The sequence below is a fragment of the Euwallacea similis genome, chromosome 13, assembly GCF_039881205.1.
Source record: "Euwallacea similis isolate ESF13 chromosome 13, ESF131.1, whole genome shotgun sequence".
Taxonomy (NCBI): Eukaryota; Metazoa; Arthropoda; class Insecta; order Coleoptera; family Curculionidae; genus Euwallacea; species Euwallacea similis.
In genome coordinates this window covers 1,170,462-1,189,456 of record NC_089621.1, presented here as the reverse complement: position 1 = coordinate 1,189,456, position 18,995 = coordinate 1,170,462, and the positions used below count along the sequence as shown (strand labels likewise).

General features: G+C 38.6%; 4 protein-coding genes across 4 annotated transcripts in view; 1 reads left to right on the top strand and 3 right to left on the bottom strand.

Annotated features, from left to right (window-relative positions):
- Positions 1–4,585, bottom strand: part of LOC136413271 (neuropeptides capa receptor-like) — a 39,073-nt gene extending 34,488 nt beyond the window's left edge. Inside the window, exon 1 of the mRNA XM_066396715.1 lies at positions 4,432–4,585. The gene's annotated coding sequence lies outside the window, so the exon portion shown is untranslated. The remainder of the gene's footprint in view (positions 1–4,431) is intronic.
- A 1,063-nt stretch (positions 4,586–5,648) lies between these two features.
- GABA-B-R3 (gamma-aminobutyric acid type B receptor subunit 3) lies at positions 5,649–12,533 on the bottom strand. Its single transcript, XM_066396564.1, has 13 exons — positions 12,200–12,533; positions 11,967–12,109; positions 11,461–11,598; positions 10,048–10,323; positions 9,925–9,990; positions 9,709–9,867; positions 9,455–9,658; positions 9,343–9,403; positions 7,835–7,969; positions 7,665–7,780; positions 7,494–7,616; positions 6,942–7,220; positions 5,649–6,726 (listed from the first exon to the last, which is right to left on the bottom strand). The coding sequence occupies exons 1-13, from the start codon at positions 12,510–12,512 to the stop codon at positions 5,893–5,895; spliced, it is 2,847 nt and encodes a 948-aa protein (XP_066252661.1). The 5' UTR covers positions 12,513–12,533; the 3' UTR covers positions 5,649–5,892.
- A 580-nt stretch (positions 12,534–13,113) lies between these two features.
- Positions 13,114–17,391, top strand: DNApol-delta (DNA polymerase delta). The gene is made up of 15 exons (XM_066396713.1): positions 13,114–13,262; positions 13,322–13,457; positions 13,548–13,679; positions 13,738–14,003; positions 14,069–14,423; positions 14,477–14,658; positions 14,713–14,946; positions 14,996–15,161; positions 15,211–15,422; positions 15,477–15,738; positions 15,794–16,200; positions 16,420–16,669; positions 16,721–16,850; positions 16,903–17,127; positions 17,179–17,391. The coding sequence occupies exons 1-15, from the start codon at positions 13,213–13,215 to the stop codon at positions 17,352–17,354; spliced, it is 3,183 nt and encodes a 1,060-aa protein (XP_066252810.1). The 5' UTR covers positions 13,114–13,212; the 3' UTR covers positions 17,355–17,391.
- On the bottom strand, positions 17,388–18,847 carry Arl1 (ADP ribosylation factor-like 1). The gene is made up of 3 exons (XM_066396719.1): positions 18,686–18,847; positions 18,414–18,630; positions 17,388–18,356 (listed from the first exon to the last, which is right to left on the bottom strand). The coding sequence occupies exons 1-3, from the start codon at positions 18,687–18,689 to the stop codon at positions 18,035–18,037; spliced, it is 543 nt and encodes a 180-aa protein (XP_066252816.1). The 5' UTR covers positions 18,690–18,847; the 3' UTR covers positions 17,388–18,034.
- Between the last annotated feature and the right edge of the window lie 148 nt (positions 18,848–18,995).

The following is an 18,995-nucleotide window of genomic DNA, read 5'->3' as shown; positions in this document are numbered from 1 at the left end:
AGGTTTATAACTCCTTAAGGTTTTGTTATTTGTAGAGGATTCCCGACGCTTCAGCACGACGCTGCTTACCTTGGAATTATGAAGAACTTAGTGTCACAACGTTTCTATGACTAAACTTTCTTTTGACCTCGGACTTAGCAGAAAACCTGATCTACTTTCGGTTAATGAATGGAAGCTTCATGATAAATTTTAATTTAGTCGAGCGGAATGATTATTAGGAAATTGTGGGAATCTTTTGGAAACTAAACTTTATTTCAATTCCCTGATTGCACGCCAAATCCAGGAGATTGAAAAGAAAATTGAATGTTTTTTAATTCGTTTAAAGCGGAAGTTTTACGACTATCATTTGAGCTGACACTGAAATAAAAATTGCCCATACATCCGGCAAAAAGAGATTTATTCGTATTTTCCCGACCATTGCTCTTTATACCGCAATTCGAAACGGTTTTCCATGTTCTCGCTTAAGCTCTTTTGACAGTTATAGATTCAGCAATCGCTTCCAATTGTTATGAAATTAACGTGGAACTGGTTAACATTGAGAGCTGTATTCCTGGAAACTTTATCGAATTCGATTATTTTTCGAAATTGTTGCTCCCTTTCGGTAAATATTTGAATTAGAAACAAAGTGATGTTTGGGATGCGAGATGCAACAGGGTGTTCTCAGTCGCATTCAAGTCGTTCAGCTACTTGCGAACTCATATTGGTAGCTATGGAAGGCGGTTCGTACTTGCATGCACGCGGCAAAACCAGCTTACACCGTTAAATATGTTGGCAAAGTTGCTGAATAAACGAGAAAATAAGGCAAAAAGATCAACGAAATAATATTGCCGTTTCTTTATTTTATGTAACAGGTAAAACGAGGTATTTTCTCGGTTTTATTCCTGCCACTATTTCTCGTCCTCTGTTCGTGCATTCAAAGCATATGCTTTTAGTATAAAGAGACACATTTAATTTCCAATCTTGCTGCTGCTTTTATGAGATAGTCTTTCTCGCAGCTAGAGCAGGTACTTGTATATAGGTAATTTATCTCTTAAAACAAGCCCGTTTGGAAACCTAGAGAGTAATTGGCATCTAAATGGTTGTGTATGGAGTTGTAAAACACAGTTTTTGAAATATTGCCATTTTAGTGGCAACAGGAAATATCTCAAAGGATATGAACCAAACTTCTGAACAAAATGGCGAAGAAAAACTGCGCATAGTTGGTTTTTTTGGCTTCGCGGAGGGTTGATTTAAGTTCCCTCGCCTGATAACAATATTACCATATGCGTCCATAGCCAATCTTTCAGCGCAAAATCGAAAACCCTTATTATCTCCAGGCGTAGTAGCATCGAAGGCAAAAACTGAGGAAGATTTAGCCTAATGTTATTCTCGTCGAATAACGGCGATTTGAATTTAAAATCAGATCAGCCGTCATTAATCAATCGAATGGCAGAACATCCAGCAAACTTTTAAACTAAATTGCGGCATCATGCGATGCGGTAAAAAATTCATTATGCCTGTAGAAAAATGCACGAGATGCTCCAGGCTCAACGTTTCGGAGTAAAAAATAAATTGCACATAGTTTGTTTATCGTGTTTAACGTACTTAATAAATTACACATATCTAGTGTATCAAATTTGATGTATTTAATAAATTACACGGATTGCACGGATCTAATACAGTCGTCTCGGCACCAGGGGCACGTGTTTAATTAATGTGGAATTAAATTATTTAAGAAAACTGCTGCGCTTTCCCATCGGAAAACCTGGTTTACTAATCAACAAGAGAGATTTCGAGAGTAATTTGGCCTGAAAAGATTCATCTCTGGGACGATGAAGGATAAATTAATTGAACAGAAAGAATTCCCATTCGCGTTTCCATCGGTTACTCGTGTAATATTGCGGTTACGCAAACTTTCAAGCGCTTCATTTTAGAATCGAGCCATGACGCCGAAGCAGGGAACAATATCAGCCCTTCGCCCTAACAACATCAATTAATAATAGATCACTGGGTATACAAAACAATAATTTATTTGTGGTAGTTCCATTTGAATATAAATGGCTCAGTTGTGGTTTAATCAACCGAAATGTCGACGACAAATTTTCAATTGATGATTTCGCTTCGTGTGCTCTCGCTTGTGAAACTTCGCCCCGTAAAGGGCCCCACGGCCGACATTTAAGCAGGTTGGTCGAAAGACTTTTTTTCAGCAACGCATGGAAATTGGACGTCCCAAGGCCGTTCGGAGTACTCAGGAGCCCTATTTGATGAGAAATTTAATTAACTTGATAATGATAATTGAAGGGCTCTAAAGGAATCGCACTTAAATTGCCGGGATTTGGGGGGGGGGGGGGGGGGATTAATTAATCGGCTGCCGATTGTTAGTGGTGTGATGCGCCATTCCTATAGCTCTGTCGGATTTAATTAATCCCGCCCTGCAAGGAGACTTTAGTCCTCAATAAACTAATGCAGCTTATTCCCCTCTAATTGACAAAAGTCCCCAATAGTTGCTATACAATCCTATTGATACGGAAGCCGAAATAATGCATAATCATAATCCATCAATAGCGCGGTGTTTGCGTCCATATATTAATATCCCCACGTTTGTTTCTAGGTAATGGATAATGTATTTGTGTAATAGAGTAATAACGATGTTAACGATGGAATTACTGTTATTTAGTCGAGTGGGAAACTCTATTTTCGAACCCTATTTATATTACGCTGGTGTTTGAGTCGAAATTGGCCTATTTTATGCAATTACCTAAACATCGGCCAGAAACGCGCTTATGGTGCATAATCTGCGCCCATCATCTCTCAACCATATACAAATAATCCCTCATTAATTTCTCAAAAATGGACCGATTAAAATCTTCCTAACTACGTCTGCCATTACCCAAATGAAAGCCCGAGTGTCCTCCTTGAGCGTTCGGGCGAAATCTGCACCGAAAGTAAATTGAATCGTAAGATTCTTGCATAGAAATATCTATGGGGATGGTACACGGTATTACTACGGTAAGATAAATCTTGAGCAAATTAAATTCCGAGGACTAAATAAGCCTTACAGAAATGACGTTACGTACACCCTTAGATAGTTAGTTTAAAGCTTTATAGTAACGTTACTTGAATTTTAAGAAGCTTATGCAATTGGTCGTGCTCGGTCCAGGAACTGCAGTGAGCGCTTTATCACCTCAAGGATTCTCATTAAAGATAACCTTAAAGCGTTGATTTGATCTTCTTTCCCCTATGCGCCGCCTTTGAGCCGGCAGCATCAACAGCAGTTGGTTCATAAGAGAATCAAATAATTCAGAAGCTTCGAAATGCGATATTATCACTTACCTGGTCGTATAAAAACCTCTCCGGAAGGTTCGTAAACGTATTCCTCTCTTTGTGATATAAAAGCTTTGACCATTATTGGCTTAAAGCTCCCATAAAAATGCATTAAGTTTATTATTATTCTTCTTACGCTTTATATATGGCCTTTTGGCTCTACCAGCCGTGGCCACGTAGGAAAATTGTGTTGATGATTTTAATTTTCATTGCTTTTTTAATTAAAAAAATTAATTTTGAACATTTGATCCCGCCACATTGAAAACACTGTAATTTCCAGCAGGATGAAATCCCAAAAATCGTGTTCGGAATAAAGTTGAAGAGATCTACGAATCATCCACAAGTCACTTATCACAGTTTCATAAGGTTTTTATCTTTCTCGCATGAGGTGTTAGCATTTTATTAGGAGCTCCCTGGTTGTAGTGCAAACCCACTGACAGTGAATATAACCTGTAACAGTTAAGGACTTTTCGCATTTGCATAAGTAAATAATGATTTCTTTAGGGGAAGAATAAGCGTATCACATTTAGAACTCTTAATTAAATGGTGAAGGAACCGTCGAGTGTGAGGGGCTGCGCCGAAAATTGAGTCGTTTGATTATGGAAAAACAATATATAAGAAAAATATTGAAGTTCGGCACTATATGAAAGCAGATGGAGCAGTACCACTGGATTATCTTCAAGATGGCTGTTATTTTCATCACCTATTTAAAACATCAAAGTTGATATCTACTTCTTGTAAAATTAGACGTGTCCCTATTTTGAAAATAGCTTAATTATATTGTCCTCATTGGCTTTTTTACAGAGACAAATTTTCAAAATTTTCCTAGTTATAGTGTCTCCATAATCGATCAACGCATTTCCCCGATAGGGAAACATACAGAACCTGCCGTTCACCATTGGGTCAAGAATTTAATTTTTTCCCACTTTTCTCATTCCTCAATGAACTAACAACTTACTTCTAATTTATTCTCATTAAATTCATTATTATTTGGTGATTAACAAAAATAGGAACCTTGTAATAACATGTTGAAAATTCGTTCTGAATTAAACGCTCATGGGTTGAGAATTCTGGCCTAAATGGTGAATGGCAAACATCGATCTCAGTCGCCATCAATCATACACTTACCAATACTTCCTCAAACTACGTTTCTCTGCTACATCGTAAGGTAACATATCACAGAACACTTTTTTTCCAAAGTTACGAACTCCAAAAAGTTGATACGCTACGAATATCCCGATACCAAATACTTTGAATTTGGCTGTACAACTTGTTCAGACGAATCGCGCGTCATATACTGGACGAAATCTCCAAAGTTTCGCTTCCTGGAGCGATCCGTACAGCTTTCAATGCGTCTGACTGTTGCATTCTCGTTTAAGGAGTTTATTTGCGGGGGATTCCTGCCTGCCAATCTACCCAGGTGTGAATCAGACTAGCAATCCTCGTATACCTCACGGAAAATCAGAGCAACGAAATGAGAATTTACTCGGAAATGGAATGAATAAAACTTGGCCAAACGTGTTTCAAATATTAATGAATTTCATATTCATTTGTTAATGCAGGTAGGGAAGAAAGTTGAGGATATTGAAAGCCAACATTAGTCATAAAGTTGTTGCCCAAAATGTTATCGCTTCTATATGTGTTTTCCATTGCCCGAAAGGTCGTATTATGGTTTTCGACGGGTGAGCATGAAAGCTGATTAAGGCCGATAAAATATTCCATCCAAGTAGAAAAAGTTAGTGGCAAAGCTACAGAAGGAATAGAGCGTTCGTGTGGAAATGTAGGGAGGATGTTGGGCAATCTGGCGACACATATTTGTAGTTGTTGACCGGAACGGGCATTTACGTGCAGAAAGTGGCTACGCACATGTGCTTGGTGTCTTTAAAAAGTTGATAATAAAAAAAACTCATTGATTTCCCACGCAAGTTGGGCACATGAGAGAACTACAGCCATTATAGGCCCTCGGAAGTTGTCTTGTGAACCAGAAATGCGCGTTCCTAGGAGTCGATTTAAATTTGTATGCTGCTTTCGATCACCAGTCCTCGAGTTTATATCTCCGTAACAAATTTAGTCATCGGACAATATGGAGTACGGTGACATACTGGAGGATGCCTTAATTGTATTGTGAGTTGCCTAAGTTCAGACAGAACAAACAAGTTGAAATTGGGTATGTTTATTACACATCTCTCTCGTTCAGCCCCGCTTTGGTGTTGAAGAAACGTCCTTATTGATCAATTTTTTATTCATTATTAAACCTAAACCATGTTTATTCGCCAAACTCTCTAATTTATAACAACTTTCTACCACAGCTAATTTAATTTATCCAATTTATCTAAACGGGATTTAGCTAGTACCGCTCTACCCGAGCAAAAACTTCCCTGACATGTCATTTAATTCAACTAAGCATCCCCTAAACTTTCCTCTTCAAAAACTTTTAAATATACATGACATATTGTTCGTTTTATTATATTATGTACGTACGTTAGAGTAAGCAGGAACAGGACAGAAATTATAATAAACTTTCCTACTCAACTCCTACCTCAAACCATAATGGAGATTAACGTTAGTCTTCCTGAATATCTTCAAATTCTATAGTGGCCGACCTTGTATGTGACTATCAGACTTGTTCATGTCGTCGTTGCAGGGCAAAAATGCACGATCAGACATCTCTGGATTTGAGCTCAGCTGCTTCTGATCCAAATCGTAATGCAAAGAAGCCAGACTCCCAAAAAACTTCTTGAGCTTCCCTAAAAAGTTCCCTTTTTCCACGTTTTTTGCCTTGTTTAACTTATTATCCGAGGAGAAAGCTTTAATGGACTGATTTTGCCACATGGGCCACGAAGCCCTCGGCACATTCAGGTAATGTATCTCCGGAAAAACTTGAACGTTGCTGCTTGATTTGTTAGAACTGCTATTGGAGCCCTCAAGTAGCCCTTCCAGCCTGGCTATCTCCCTGTCAAGAGACTCCAGCTCGCACCTAAAGACTTTGTTCTGAATCTCCAGTCTGGAAACCATCTCCTTGGGGTCGTCAAAAATGAACCTTCTAGTGTTGCTTTCCAGCTTCAAACCCATGCTCTCGATGACCGCCACCTCCGTATTCAAAGCGTTTCCAGAGAGAAGCGATTTTAGTTTAGGGAAGGACATGAGAGCCAAGGTAATAGTCGCCGAAGCCAAAATGCTGGTTGTCTTGACTATGAAGCTTAGAATGAAATATTCCGTGACGAAGCTGAAAGCGATGACTAGAATGGTGGAAAAAACAGCGCTATAGACGCAAATTCCCACATATTGAGAGTCGTTCAACGCTGGAACTTTAACATGGCGGGTTTTCCAGGCCATGTAGACTCCCATGATGAGAATAATGGATTTGTAGCCGAAGAGAGCTACGTGCCAGCCCGTCGTGTTGTTGCACTGACACAGTTCTATCTAAAATTTAAAAGGAAAAAATGCCTTTTTTGGAAAATAAATTTACGACCTATAGCACTATACTGTTACCATTAAATATAGAGCCAGAAGGAAAGAGCTCCGTGCACTTCTGCATTTAATTGTGTAGGATAATATAGGGCTTTTTGTTAATGCAAGCGCGTACGTGAAACCCATAATACTCTGCGTCAGGCATCAAAGCTTATCAGATTACTTACCTGTAATTGATAAACAATCCTCGGGTCTTCTTTGCCGACTTCCAGGGTGAGATCGTGCATGTGTCTCCTAAGAGGATCCACAGCTTTCCATAAAGCGATTGTGGCGGAATCGATAAACAGGGGGATTAAAATCAGCCCTATAAGCTGCTGGTCCTTCAGTAATTTGTTTTTGAGCACTGGGATTAGAGTGTATGTAAAGAGACGGTATACTCTGTACGATTTGGCGAACATTGAGCCAAATGTCAGCGAGAACCCCGCAGAGAGGAAGTAAATTCGAGCCTGACATTGGAAAAAATAGCTATAGTTAATTAACCTTTTATATAGATTGATTGGGGATGAGAGTTTTTTTTAACCACAACCGTATGTACGAGTTGAACACGGCTGTGGTTAATTATGTATGCATTGTGATTGAGGGCTTGTGCAAAAAGGGTGAAGGCACGAATTTTAATATACGGCCAATAGGGGAATTTCATTCTCATATTGTCGTGATTGATAGCCCGTGCCTAAGTGCGAGGGAGCCATTTTTATTTTCAGAATTTGATGGAGACTTACAAAGCACAGCTCTTCGAAGTAGGTTGCTGCATCGGCAATGCTGTGGAGGCCGAAGATGATCACCGAGATATAGACAAAGATACATCCGGTTACTGTGAGGTTGTTTAAGTTCGGACTTGAGAGCTGCAAAAGAGCAGGAACTGAAATGCCCTTTGATTCTGAAGTTTTTACCTTGATGGTTTTGATGTGTCTGAATTTCAAGTTGAAGTAGAGGAACACCACAGAGCAGCAAATTCCCAAGCAGGAAGTACCGGTGACTGCGTAGAATAAGCTTCTTGGGATTGTCACTTGCAGTAGAAGATCTTATGAATTGTTAAACGAAAAATTGGGAAATTTGGTACCTAAAGAAGTTTTGACGATTCTTTGGGCTAGGGGGGCTCTACCGCTGTTCCAGGAAATTGGAAGGCAGAAGGGACAGTTGAACGACAAATTGTCTTCAACTGAGTCATATAGAGCCACTCTCTTAAGCTTCCCTCCTAAAGGGCGTCAAAACGTTATTAAATGGCGAATGGCAGTCTACGTCAGATATTTTTAACTGCGTATTTAACCTGTGGCCATTAGATTCTTCTTCAAAGGACCGTAGAAGGATGTGTAATTTTGAATGGAACATTCCGGCAATCCTATTTTTATCACCTAATTTTTCATTGGGAAACAGAATTTCTCCTTGTTCAGGTTAAAAGAGGTTTGACCAGCGCGCTGTGGAGCACAGTGGCTACTTGTGGCATTCGGGTCAAAACTAATCGAGGAAGACTACTTCGGACTAAAAAACATGAAATCTGGGAAATGTTTGCTATTTGAGAGAAATGTGACAATAAAGAAAAGCATCCCTCCACACAGTGGCTGTAATATTGAGTTTCTAGTGTAAAATGTCTGCTAAGCCGAACTCACTAATTTACTGTAATTGGTTAACTTACTTTTATTTGTTGCCAGTTTCTGTTACTAATTCGCCCATGAATAATTATTAACCTGAATGCCTCGTTAAAGTTCGGAAATAAATTAAAAGCCTGTTAAACACATTATCTTTGCTTGTTTTTGCTTATCTCCTAAAGAATATTTTGAAATCCCCCCTAAACTCACAGCAGCGGAGGCAGACATTTCAAATTAATTATTTTAACAACTGGGGCATCTGTCCAGTTTTATTTAGATTAAAACATAGAGCGACACTCTCAAAAGCCGAATTCAGCACAATTTTTTGAAGGCTTTTAACACAGAGGAAAATTAAATTTATTTAATGGTTGTTGCGGATAATATGCAATATACATTTTGAATGACGTTTGTCTGCAAATAGAACTGTTAGCAACTGTGCGGGAGGTATAAATACGCTCGTTTAACAATATAACATCACGCGGCAGTTTCCAGGTTGATTATTACGGACGCAATGATTCATTGGTGTATTAACGCAGAATGTGCGCCGTTGGCGCCATTTCAAGCCCGCGTGAAATTAAATTATGTAAGGGAATGCGTAACAGAAGCAAATAAGTCGCCACAAACAGTATTTTTAGTTCACAACGGCAACAACGCTAGCGACGTCTCGTCTCACGTGACATTCAGTTCGCCCAATACCGAAGCGGCGAAACTGACACAAACGCAGTGCGACGTTGCCGAAAAGCACTTCGGCCTGCTGAACGGAGTATGACGCATTGATTAATTATCCATTCACATTTCCCACTTAAAACCTTTTTATGCCTTTACAGAGTACCAGTTCAAAATACACATTTTAAGTGCGATTAAATTGTTATTTACACAAAATTTTTGCCTGAAAAATCAACACTTCTGTTTGTTTTTTTTTTATATTTGCGCAACCTAAATTAATCGCTCTTCTTAGTGGCGAAACCAAAAATGAAATTACCTTGCAGCTGACTTATTACCAAATCGCCCACGCGATCCGCTCCTTCGAACTTCAAAGCTCCCTGAAACCAACGCAAATTTATCCGAAGACCTCGAGGCAAATTCTCACTTACAGATAACCCTACAAAGGCCAGTTTTGATATCAGCTCAAAGAGGTTGCAGCTTATATCACTTTTGAGATAATCGAAGCTTTTCAGGGATCTGACGTTGGTAGCCTGAATCGCTAGAGCCATTGTCCAAACCGCGTCATAGCTGCATTTTGCCATTAGGGTCATCTGGCCAATTAGCTTTTGTAGCTCCGAGGCGTCAGCGTTGTCCTGGATAAAATAATATTGTGTTCTAGCTAACGCTAAAGCTGTTTAAGTACTAAAGCATTGTTATAATCGAGGTCTTCGACCATGATAATTCCCTCTGTAACCGCCAACATCTGGGACCGGCTGCAATTGGTCTTGTCCTCCCATGGAGCAACGTTGAACCTCTCCAGAATCCAGACATATTCGTTGCCAAGCATTTCCAACGAGTAGGCCTAAACGTACAGGGATGTAGTTAGTTCTTAAAGCAAATGGGTGTTTGAGAGGTTTACCGTGCAAAATATGAGTGGAGCTAAAGCTGGTGAGAAGCTGCCGATTATAATGCGGATATCCAGGTGCTGAGAAGGTTCTGGCTTCAAAACTCATGGCTAATGCATTGTAAGGCTATACTGTACCTTCAGCACTTCCAGCTGCTCCCTGTAATTGTCATGGGAAAATGTAACAGTCGATATGCAGGTGATATTGCTCTTCTCCAACTCGGTAATCAAATGGTTCACAGGCAACAAATACTGATTCTCACTTTGGCTGAAAGCGACGACCACTTTCCATTTGTAATGCTTTATGAAGTTGGATTTGGCGATATTGTGAGAGGAGTCGGGGGCCACCGTGCGAAAGAACAACGGGAATTGACGCCTATCTGAGAGCACCGGAGACCTAGATCCATAGGAGATCTAAAAAATCCAAGAGTAAATTTGATATTCTTTTGCCCACCGAATATTTGAGCCTTTTGGGAATTAACTAGTATTTTTGAAAAAACGAGTTTTATTAATCGCTTTTAGACTTATTGCCCCAATTTAGCACATTCTAGGCTAAATAGCCCCTAATTAGTTGGAGCGCTGAATGTTCACTTAAAACTTATTACTCTCTATGAGTAACATAACGTTCGCGTAACGTAAACGCATTGTGCAAATTTATGGGGATATTCCTCAAGTCGAGATAAAAAAAACAGTTCATATGCATTTTACATATCAAAGGGATTTCCTCATCTTTGAAAAATCATTCTGTGTTTACACCAATGAATTATGGTGTGATTGATCTCCTAGACATTGCCTATGGGCATCGAAATTTGCTATTTAATCGGTTGAGAAATAAAGACATGAGACAACTGCATTTTATAGCACGAAAATTCAAACATGAAAGGAGCTTTCCAAATTTTGATAAGTTCTTTTAGCCAAAGTAGATCTTCTGCACCAACGAATTTTGGTGTGAGTGATCCCCCAGAGGTGGTCTATAGACACCGAAGTTTGCGACTTGATTGGTTGAGAAATAAAGGCGTGGCAACTGCATTTTATAGCACGAAAATTCAAACATGAAAGGAGCTTTCCAAATTTTGATAAGTTCTATTAGCCAAAATAGACTTTCTGCGCCAACAACTTTTGATGCGAGCAATCCCTCGACGTGGTTTGTAGACACTGAAATTTGCGACTTCATTTGTTGAGAATCAAAGGCAACGGCACAAAAGAACTGCTTTTAATAGCACGAAAATTCGAGCGTGAAAGGGGCTTCCCAAATTTTGGAAAAGCTCTTTAGCCAGGGTTTCTGCACCAGGGAGTTTTTGTATAAGTAATCCCCTAGACATGGTCTATAAACACTGAAATTTGTGACTTGATTGGTTGAGAAACGAAGTGTTAGAGAAATTGCTGATTAAACATCTCCGAACAAACGTCCGCGAATACACCGAGTTTATTTGTTTTAACACCCTCTAGAAAATCCTCTTAAACTTGCACTGTATGTTTAGGAACGACCCTGCACATTTCATACTTAGATGAAACTGCTACCTTAAAATTAATCACCCTTAAGATTTGCACCTGTATTATGTTCCAATAAGGGACGATATGGGCCAGAGCCTCGCTGACATTGGAGCAACCGGACCCTAACAACATTATGATCTTGTATTCGGAGTAAATGGCGTGAAACAGTCTATCTATGGCCACTCCTGGATCGCACTGAAACAAAAAGTTTTTCGAATAAATTTACGTTAATAAAATACTCTTAAAGAGTCGGGAATTATATTAATTTACTAGAGGCCGAGAAGTAACTTTTAATCCCACTTGGCAGTAACTAGTCGTCTGTCTAGGGAGTATATTATCCGAATTTTTGATGTTTCACCGGACGTTTTATTTAATATGTGGCCGCTTTTTCCCACGGCAATAGTAATCTGGCACAAGAACGATATTGCTCAACAGTGCGTTATAACTCTCTGTGGTACGATACACATTATTTCCCGCACGAATATTTTGTCGTTTTGTGCTTATATAAATTGCGAAAATTTACTCCCGCCGGGAGGTAATTAAAATAAAGAACAATGTTTTACCTGGGTGTCATTAACTAGCAGGACTAATTCGTCCCCTGGCAGGATTTTAAGAGCGTTAATGTGTCGTACTGCCAGTTTTGCTGCCATAAATTCGCTGGGACCATCATTTTGCCCTCCGTGTTTGGACGTTAGATCGAAAAGACCTGAAAACCCCATTCCTGAATAATAAATCCCTCACTGAGATTGTGTTAATTACGTTCTCTGTCTGGCTTCATGTAATTGGAGCCACTTACCCAACACGTAAATGCGTTCAGTGCCTTCGTCCCCATGAAAAGTCTGACTTTCGTTGTAATTTAGTTCGACAAGGGACGTTTTTAAAAGTTTTACTACGTCAAATATTATTTCCCTTGGGCCCGTGTCACTGGAATTACCCTCATCGTTAAAGCCGGCAAACAATCCATCGTACAGAGATGAAGAAGAGTTTACATCTGGAAAAGAGCTAATCCTTTGTTTCCGGCTTTTTCTTAGGTGAATTACGAAAAATATGAACGCCAGCGAGATGAAAAGTATACAAAAAGACCGTTGGAAGGGGTGCATGAACGACATAATTTCACTTCTAGATATCTCCCTGAACTAGTCTGGATTAGAGCAATAAAAAGACTGCGGCTCTTTGAAAATTATGAATCCAGCCAAGACCGCGAGTTGAGTACCACTTGAATGTGCCGCGCCCCTGAACTTGAGAAACGGCTAACGGTAATTTGCAGACAAAGCAGTTTCTCTTTTGTAGCATTATTAAGAAGGAATTGTGATACATTCTTTCCTTATCCCGTGCTTTTGAGTTATTTTAAGTTTTTTTTTTTATGCGAAGCGAGGCTGCCTGAGGCTGTTAATTGCGAAACTTCTTGATGCAGGGTCGGGGAATCCAAATGAGCTTGCAAGCAAGGAACTATAGGATCATCAACAATGCTACAAAATAGCATTCTTAAAATATTTAAATTTGGTAACATTTGTAACAATCTTGAGTTGTACTCGTAGATCTGCTTTAATACAAAATCCTAACTACGGTTCCATTCATAGCGAGGCGCTATATTAATAACTCATTTATCTCTTTTTAATACATTGTTAAGAAAGACAGACATAGTTAGCCATAGTTCAACCAACTAAGTCGCAATATCAGATGATTTTGATTTTTGATTGTAGTTTGAAGTTAAAAATACAAAAACAATTTTCCCGAATTGGCGCCAACTTATTCGTTTTCAGACGGTGTTGTTAAATATTAACATTTTATCGACTAATAACATCAAACATGAGCAAAAGGAAGTCAGGCGAGCACGACGGCTCATTCAAGAAATTCAAGTAAGCTCCAGCAGCCTCCTTAATCTCCAAAAAATACCGGAAAATGTCCCCCCTTTCAGGCCCAACAGCAAGATTCAAAGACCCCCAGTGCCTCAGCTGAATCCTTCGAAAGACGTACTCATTTTTCAAGAAATTGAATTGGACAATTATGTGGGGCAGGTGTATCCTGGCATGCCAGGGCCCCAAACTGGACAGGTATGTTGTTATCTAGGTCCAAAGTCATGAGTTTCCACGTGAATAAATTCTATATCCTCATTTTTGTCAAAACAAAAACATTCTCTTCAGGTGCCTATCATGCGGATGTTTGGAATTACCAAGGGGGGGAACAGTGTCTGTTGTCATGTTCATGGATTCTCCCCATATTTTTACATTAACTTACCAGACAAGTTTACAGATGCCGATTTGGAACCATTCAAGGTTATCCTTCTGTAAAACCTCAAAAAAAAAGAACTAAAAAGAAGGATTTATTCTCTAGAACAAGCTGAATGATGCCTTAATAGCCGACATAAGGGGAGGTAACAAAGATGGAATAATTGATGCAGTTTTGATGGTGGAAATTGTAAATGGCAAAAGTTTGCTTCACTATAGAGGCAACAATGATGAAAAATTTGCCAAAATCACAGTTTCACTTTACAAATTTGTCCCTGCAGCTAAAAGATTGTTATCAAACAGTATGATTTACTCCCCTCTTTCCAATCACCCTTTCGAGTTTTATGAGACTAATGTAGATATTGAAACCAGGTACTTCCTTACCACAAACATTACATTTATATTTCATATAATCAAATTTCATATGTCACAAAAAGGTTTATGGTGGACACCAACATATTAGGTTGTGTTTGGCTAGAATTGCCGCCCAAAAAATGGTACTTGCGAACAGACACTTCATCCTACAGCAAAGTATCCAGATGCCAGATTGAATGTGATATATCATGGGAGGATTTCATTGCTCATGCCCCTGAAGGTGATTGGGGGGATGTGGCTCAATTCCGGATCCATAGCTTTGATATTGAATGTGCTGGGAGAAAGGGCATTTTTCCAGAACCTCAAGTTGATCCAGTGATTCAAATAGCAAATGTAATACAGCTCCATGGTGCAAAGGAAGTAATGATCAGGAATATTTTTTGCCTTAAATCATGTGCTCCCATTGGTCATGCTGAGGTAGGAATAGATTTCTTTTTGATAAAAACAATTAGAAATTTGGTTGTTTTCAGGTTTATTGTTATGAGACTGAAGATGAAATGTTAGATGCATGGGCACAGTTTGTGAGAGTACTAGATCCAGATATTTTCACTGGATATAACATCAACAACTTTGATTTTACATATTTGTTAGACCGAGCTAAGCATTTAAAAGTGGCTAATTTTGACTTGTTGGGGCGCTTACTGAATGTTAGGTAGCTTTATTTTGTCAGTTTTAAATCTCTGTATTAGTTAGGTGTTTTCAAAAGGTCTCAAATCAAGGAAACTACAACGCAAACCAAAATTGGTAAAAGAGTGTATAAAACCATAAATTTTGAAGGACGAGTGCCATATGATATGCTCATGGTCATTAAGCGCGATTTTAAGCTCAGATCTTACACTCTGAACAGCGTTTGTCAGGAGATTTTGGGTGAACAAAAAGAGGACGTCCATTACAGTATTATTACAGATTTGCAAAATGGGGATGAACAAACCAGGAGAAGGTGCTTAGATTGTATTATCACTATATATTTTCTTCATGGAATTTTTTAGGTTGGCAGTGTATTGTCTCAAAGATGCAGACCTACCTATGCGGCTGATAAACACAGTTCTGAGCTTCACAAATGATATAGAAATGGCTAGAGTAACAGGGGTGGCTATAACTAGTCTTTTGTCAAAAGGGGAGCAAGTTAAGGTTGTGGCTCAACTTCTGAGACATGTAAGATAGTGTAACCTGTGGTTTCTGTTTTAAAATTTGGATAATATAGGCTAGAGAAGCAGGCTATTTCATGCCTGCCCACCAAGGCCAGACCAACTCTGAACAGTATGAAGGAGCTACTGTGATTGAGCCAATCCGAGGTTATTACACAGACCCAATTGCAACTCTAGATTTCAGCTCATTGTATCCTAGTATAATGATAGCTCACAATTTATGTTACACGACCCTAGTGAGGAGTGCTCATATGAAAGATACCTTGGGGTATGTTTAGCCTTATTGTGGTAATATTTCATTTATATACATTTTATATAAAAGACTCTCAAATGATCAAGTTACGAGTACCCCAGCCAATTGCCTATTCGTCAAGTCTTCAGTGCGTCCAGGACTTTTGCCCCATATTTTGCAGCATCTTTTAGCCGCAAGAAAAAAGACCAAAGCTCTACTTAAAGACGCTAAAGATCCGGTACTGATAGCTGTGTTAAATGGCAGGCAGTTGGCCTATAAAATATCTGCCAATTCCGTTTATGGATTCACTGGGGCTCAAGTGGGAAAGTTGCCTTGTCTAGAAATATCGTCAGTAAGATTCTTAATTCATTGACTAAGAACTCAATAAATAATTTTTTTTTTTTAAGAGTGTAACGGCTTACGGCCGCAGTATGATCGAGCAAACAAAACAAGAAGTAGAGCTACACTACACGATAAAAAAAGGTTATGAATCGGACGCCAAAGTAATTTACGGCGATACCGATTCGGTTATGGTAAATTTTAAAGTAAAATCAATAGAGCGCAGTATGGAGCTGGGTAGGGAAGCTGCAGAATTAATTAGCGCCAAGTTTATAAGCCCTATTAAATTGGAATTTGAAAAAGTCTATTTCCCTTATTTGTTAATAAATAAAAAACGCTATGCGGGACTTTATTTCACCAAGCCTGATAAGTATGACAAAATGGATTGCAAAGGGATTGAAACTGTCCGAAGGGACAACTGCACACTGGTCGTGGACGTTATCAATACGTGTCTGCAGAAGCTGCTCATTGACAGGTTTGCTACACTTAGAGATACTTTGGAGATATTATTGCTTTGGCTATATGCAAGCAATAATAATTTGCCTATGACATAATTATATCATAGGATACTAAACATTCGCCAGGGATGTATGGATATCTTCTAAACTACTCCTGTACCTTTTATGATATAGAAGATCACCATATATTATCGCGAATTTGTAACATCCAATATATTAAATCTAACACCTTTTAGAGACCCTGACGGAGCAATAAGTTATGTCAAACTAGTAATATCGGATCTCCTGCAAAACAACATAGATATTTCTCAGTTGGTAATTACGAAAGAATTGACTAAAGAAGACTATCAAGCAAAACAAGCTCATGTGGAGTTGGCAAAAAAGATGAAGAAGAGAGACCCAGGAAATGCCCCCAAATTAGGAGATCGAATTCCTTATGTTATAACTGCTGCTTCAAAGACTTCTAAAGCCTTTGAAAAGGCTGAAGTATGTGTCTTAGAGAAATTAAAATGAATCTTAATAATAAAAACATTCCAGGACCCAATTTTTGTGTTAGAAAACAACATTCCTATAGATGCAAACTACTATCTGCAAAACCAACTTTCCAAGCCTTTAGTGAGGATTTTCCAACCGATTTTAGGAGACAATGCTGAGTCTATTTTGCTGCGTATGTTAAATAATCAATAACTTCATTATTTATTTTTCTTAATGGAAACCAGGAGGCGAACATACGAGGACTCGCACTAGAGTCACATCTAAAGTGGGGGCTTTAGCAGCTTTTACTCAAAAGAAAGAGACCTGCCTCGGATGCAAATCAGTACTTCCCAAAGGCTACGAAAACGAAGCTGTTTGTGGCTATTGCAAACCTAAAGAGGCGTCAATTTACCAGCAGGAATTCTGCCATCATCGCATGTTGGAAGATAGATTTGCAGTTCTGTTTACAGGTCTGTGTAGTATGGAAGTTAAGACGCGTAATTATATTTTATATCAAACAGAATGCCAGCGTTGCCAAGGCTCTTTACATGAAGAAATTCTATGCACTAGCAGAGATTGCCCAATATTTTACATCCGTAAGAAGGTACAGATGGAGTTGGAGAATTCCAAAAACAAAATTGGCAGATTTGGAGATCCCGTTCTGGAAGAAGAGGAAGGAGGATCTGATTTGTTTTAGTTAAGGTTTTTTAATAAAATTGTTTGCTCAGTATTCATTCAAGTGGTTATATTTTGAGGCAACCCAAAATGAAAAATCTTTATATACTAAATTACAATTCATATTTTATTTACATACAGGCTAAAGGTATTACAATATTATAAATACATGATCATGGTTAAGTAATATTGAAATATATATATGAGATACCGATGGGTGGAACAAAATTATGCTTTTAGGCCCACTTGTATAATCATGATTGAAAAATGAGTTCAGCTAAACTCAACTGGAGCTGCAACTACCTCATATAAGAAAAGCAGTATTATTCTTATGAAGTGGTTCAAGTACTAGTTGAGTTTACTAAGCTGACTCTAGAATTATGATTATACAGCTGGATCTTAGGATCTTTCCATTTACTTCTTTGATTCAACAGAACAAAATAAAGTTGGAAATACAAGGAAAATGCACACAAATAGAACTAAAACAAACCAACAATTTGACAGATAATGGAATGAATATTTTCAATAAAATAACATTGAAATAAAATGAAATGCACTTTTAGCTGCATTCTGGGAGTAACTTGTGCCATGAACCTGGTTATAACTTGGTACAAAAGTCTCATATATACCATATAGGCAAAAGAGTGCATTTTCATACACATCATTAAGACTAGAAAAATAAATAAAAATAAGGTGAAACTGTTATTTCCGGTTCTTCAGTGCATTGGCAAGCCATTCCATTGCCATGTCCAGCCCCTCTCCTTTGGTTGCTGATGTTTTAAATATTTGAAAAGTTCGATTTTTTAAAGCTTCTAAACCTAAAGCCTGATGCACTTCTTTCAAAGACATGCACCCTGGGATATCTTGCTTATTGGCTAATACTACGAGAATCGCATCCTGCAATTCCTCTTCCCTTAGCATGTGAAAGAGCTCATCTTTGGAAATTCCCATTCTCTCTTTATCTGCTGAGTCCACCACATAAATTACAGCATCAGTATTGCTGTAGTAGCACCTCCAGTAAGGTCTATAAAAGGGCAAATACTATCTTTACTTCAATTAGCTACAGTTACTAATCTAATACCTAATACTAGTTTGTCCTCCAAGATCCCATACTTGGAATTTCAAATTCTTGTATGTGACTTGTTCAACATTGAACCCTATGGTAGGTATGGTGGTGACCACCTCGCCGACCTGCAGCCTATACAGGATGGTGGTCTTTCCTGCACCATCTAATCCCAAGATAAGAATCCGCATTTCTCGGGCCCCAATGAGGCTTTTGAAGTAACTAAACAGGACACCTGAAATCTAACCTGTGAATCATTGGGAATCTGGGGAGTTCTAAAGAGGTATTACCCATAATTGCAAGTAATATTGAGTAAGGAGTTCGTTAAGGAAGATGCCGACAAATTAGCTGGTCATTTTCGCTTAAAAAAGCACTGGGGAAAATTCCGAAAACTCGGGAAAATCAAAATTTTGCTAAAACATTTGACGTGTAAAGTTAATGTTGACGCTAAGATAACGTCAGAATTTAAGTTGGAGGCTGAATTATCAGATGGCGCTTTAGTGTTTTAAGAACAAGAGGTCATAGGAGTGATCCATATTACTCTACAATGCTATTTGTTTTGTTTCTGAAAATCTAAAAATTGAAATATATCTTAATGAA